Below are 4,419 nucleotides of genomic sequence, written 5' to 3'. Positions count from 1 at the left end.
GTGCTCCATCATCCTGAGCGAGTGGCTCGTGCTCCGTCATCCTGAGCGAGTGGCTCGTGCTCCGTCATCCTGAGCGAGTGGCTCGTGCTCCGTCATCCTGAGCGAGTGGCTCGTGCTCCGTCATCCTGAGCGAGTGGCTCGTGCTCCGTCATCCTGAGCGAGTGGCTCGTGCTCCGTCATCCTGAGCGAGTGGCTCGTGCTCCCTCATCCTGAGCGAGTGGCTCGTGCTCCCTCATCCTGAGCGAGTCGTGAAATAACACCTGATTTCTGAGCTGTTTACCGTATTAATGTGTTTTCTAAATTACAGAGCCAAATTTTTTTCAACAAGGGACACCACTTACTCAACAAGGGACTTCACCAAAATGTAATCATTTCGTCATTGTCACATACCCAAGCTCTCCATCAAATTTCGTCCAAATCAGTCCACAACTTGAGATATTTTGTGCACAAACAAACAGACAGACATACAGACAGGGGTGTAAACACAACCTCCACCCACCTTCGGTGGCGGTGGTAACTGGAATGGCTCTCGGTAGAGCGCAAACCTCAACCAGGCTGAACAGTTTTCATTTTTGTATCCCACTGAGAGGCTGCTCCTGACCTGAACCAAAATCAAATCGGCTTGTTTTCATCACCTAGCCAACTCATCCACCAAGTTTTGTCATAATCCGTCTCAAACTTTTTGAGATATTATGCTATATATCGTTTTAGGCCCCCATTTGATCTCTCCATGATGAAGAATCACTTTTTAAAAATTCTAGTGTCCGGATCTTCACCAAAATATAATCAATTTGTCTTTATCACACACCCAACCTCTCCAACAAATTTACTCCGAATCCGTCCACAACTTTTTGAGATATCCTGTTCACAGACAAACAAACAGACAGACAGGGGTGAAAACATAACCTCGGCTCACCTTCGGTGGTGGATGTAACTAGACCACCTGACCACCATGTAAATTAGAAGCGTTGATGCTACAACAGAAACTGATACTTTGGACACATCGCGCGATATGCGTGCAGAAAACGAGTCTGGAGAAATCAACCATGCTGGGTATGGCTGAGGCAGGAGAGGAAGAGGCAGACGGTGTACGTGCTGCATGGGTGGGGTGAAGGCTGCAACCAAGTTGTCTCTGCCAGAGCTTCGGGAATCAGCGCAGGGTAGGGTAGGGATGTTTGGAAAATCTGATCATGATGGTCACCAGAATCTGGTCATGACTTGAAGGAACGAGATAACTATGGCTCAGGTGGAGGCCCAGGCACCCCAGTGTCCCCCCCTTCCCTTTCTAGTTGCACCCCCAGTACCATCTCGAGACCCTTTTTCCAAAGTACCACTGCACGGTGTTGATGTAAACGGCTAATGGGGTTTTAGTCGGATCACATTCCACACTAACTCCTCACCCTACACATGACACGATGGATTTGATGACGTTTCCACTCCTTGAGATGTGGAATGAGGTTCCAGAGATCAGGGTGCTGAACCGTGTGTATCAGCACCATAAAGCCCAAAACGAAAGTAGGTCAATACGGACGGAAGTCCCCAAGATAAGGAGCACTTAACCCAGTTTCTCCACTAATCACAACCACCTTATCAGATTCGACGTGCCTTGTACAGTTAACTATTAACGATGCGATGTGTGGCCTAGTCCTAGCTATCAACACAACGGTTCACCCATATGGCATGGTGTGCGCGTGGAGGTGACGCCGGGGCGTGACCTGATGTGACTCCTACTCCCTCGACTCCCCCCCCCCAATGTCTGACGAGGATGGGGTTTACTGGGCTCAATCGGGTGGAAGGCAGACATGAGCAGACGGCGTGCCTCGTTTCTCGCACACTCGCTTCTTGGGAACTGTCTCAGATTTGGAGGCGCCTCACTAGTCTGAGAGTGTTTCATTCACCTCATGCGCCGTAAAGTGCCGTCGAACTGCCATAAGTGGATTCGTGACCAAGAAATACAAGGATCTTGACACAGGAAGACGTCCTTAGACTCATGATTCACTGCACGTGGTGCAGATCTCGATTCAACGCTGCACCGCGTGTCATGTCCAATGATTGCTGGTGGAAGATGAGATGTCGTGGAGGAGACTCTCCATATTGAATTACCGTCGCACACCGTAGTGAACCAGCTCACGACCTCACTTGCCCTGATCAACACAATACACCAACCCCCACCCCCACCCCCACCACCGGAGCGAGACTGGGTACGGACTCGGTTTCGCTCCTCCTACTCCTTGGCATTCTAAAGTGGCGGCAAGGGTTGCTGGGTGGGGGGGGGGGTCATACGAGGTGTCTCCAGGGGTCGTCGTGATGCGCGCCGGTGATTGGGGCCCGAGCAGTAATATATATATATATATATAAATGGGTGAGCGAGGCCCGACACGGTGGAATCGAGCTCTGCCAGTCACCGCCATGTCCGTGGTGAAGGATCTGCTTGTGGTGATGAATGTGCTCCCGCCTTTTCTGCTCTCTGCACTCTCACTGTTTCTCCTCGACTGCCTCTGCGTCAGGCGCCGTATTCTCAAGCGCCTCCAGGAGAAAGCGAGTCCTGAGGACCCCCCGTTGGACATATCGGACGCGAGCAGAACCTTCACGGTTCCCGCACTCCGCGCCGTCTGGCGTTCCCACGTGCTGGAGCGCGGCCGCGCCGCTCGCTTGCATGGAGTTGCGCCGAGCCCACGCGTCGTGCGCTTGGACGTTGGCCCCGAGGATCGTGCCCGCGACGACAAGCACTTGCTGGACTACGCGCGACCCGGTCGACCGCTGGTCGTGACCCTTGGCAGCGGCAGCTGACCACCGTTTATGGCGCGGCTGGGCGCCTACGGGCGCCTGGCGGCGCGTTTCGCCAGCACGGCGGATTTCCTCCACGTGTACGTGGATGAGGCGCACCCGGTGGACGGATGGAGCAGTCCAGACGCGACCTTCCAGCTACGGGCGCACCGTGATCTCCAGGAGCGCGTGGACGCAGCCCGTCGCCTCGTGCCCTTCCTGTCGTCCCGCGCCCCTTTCGTGGTGGTCGCCGATACCATGGAGAACGAGTGCTCGGCGGCATACGGCGCGGCCTTCTACCGACTCTACGTGCTGTTGGGCGGCAAGGTGGTCCACGAGAGCGCGAGGAGCATCGAGCCCACGGCCCTGAGCGTGCTGCGCCGCTGGCTCGAGCGGCATGAGGCCGCCGAGGAGACTCCAGGCTCGCTTCCCAGCTGCAGCACGCACGGTCACGCAACGCACTCCCTCCAGCACGTGTAGCACCGTGTGACCACGCACCACGCGCCTCTCCACGGGACCTACACTTCTGAGCCGATAATTTCAACTGTTTAATCCCTCGACGTATTATAATTGTATTTTCATAATCCCGCACACTTGCATCATGCCCGAGGATCGGCGCTGTGATGCGACGTCATCGATTGCGCAATGCCCGGTGACGCAGTGTCGCGAACATTCCGCGAGCCGCTGATCTCGCGGGCTGCGAGCGGCGCACGTGGACCGAGAGGGCGGGGCGAGGGAGAGAGGGCGGGGCGAGGGAGAGAGGGCGGGGCGAGGCAGAGAGGGCGGGGCGAGGGAGAGAGGGCGGGGCGAGGCAGAGAGTCGAGCGCGCTGCGTGAGGAAGGGTTCCCAAGCGGGGTTCCCGAGGAACTTTTCCGAAGGGACAGCGCTCGATGGTCGCCCACCCGCAGCCCGGCGTGCCCGGATATCGCTCAACAGCCAACATGCACTGTGACGTTTTGATATCAAGGGAAACTCCATGTTTGTTTATCTTTTTCGCTTATTCCATGAACTCTGTGTTCCTTTTTTGATACAATAAAATCATTTGCACTCACTTTTCATGTTTGTCACCATCATTGCTCTGGATTGTGATCCTGAAAAACGTTCAGCGAGCGATCTTTGACCGTTCTCAGATGAAAGCAACACATTCCGTGCGTTCAAAATGTTCTCGGAACGAGGCGCAAGTACTGTAGCTCAATCGAGGCGATCGCGAGATCACTTTTACTATCTCTCAATATGTTAGTTAGCTTGTATAATTACTTGTGAAAAATGCTTTGGTTGCTACTCCAGAAAATGTAACGGATCAAATCATCCCGAATCAAAAACCATGACCTCCCTCTTCTATCCTCATTAACCCCACAACCCCCCTCGCCCCCACCCCAATCCCTCCTCCGTAATTTCCAGTTCTCCCCTCTCAGAGTTTCCTTCTGTTTCCATCTTGTCCACCCCATGAATGCATCCTCTCCTGCCCCTCATTGTTTGTCATCTACCTCTAGCTTGCTCTTCTTTTGGTGGTGTTTCCCCCCTCTCCCAACTGTTCCTTTTTGTCCTGTTGTGTGCTGATCCGTTCATTGTACTGTGCACTAATGCTATCTCTTCCACGAGCCTCGACGACAGGTATACAACTCGGGAACCACTGGTAGGCATGGATGACCC

At 54.2% G+C, this 4,419-nt stretch overlaps 1 protein-coding gene across 1 annotated transcript; it reads left to right on the top strand.

Annotated features, from left to right (window-relative positions):
- Nucleotides 1-2,267: 2,267 nt before the first annotated feature.
- Nucleotides 2,268-3,848, top strand: LOC147019427 (thyroxine 5-deiodinase-like). Its single transcript, XM_085893889.1, has one exon. The coding sequence runs from the start codon at nt 2,359-2,361 to the stop codon at nt 3,244-3,246; it is 888 nt and encodes a 295-aa protein (XP_085750015.1). The 5' UTR covers nt 2,268-2,358; the 3' UTR covers nt 3,247-3,848.
- Nucleotides 3,849-4,419: the final 571 nt, after the last annotated feature.

The sequence above is a fragment of the Eptatretus burgeri genome, chromosome 9 (assembly GCF_056783735.1).
Source record: "Eptatretus burgeri isolate ZD-2024b chromosome 9, Ebu_testis_v1, whole genome shotgun sequence".
Taxonomy (NCBI): domain Eukaryota; kingdom Metazoa; phylum Chordata; class Myxini; order Myxiniformes; family Myxinidae; genus Eptatretus; species Eptatretus burgeri.
This window is presented reverse-complemented; position numbering and strand designations above follow the sequence as displayed.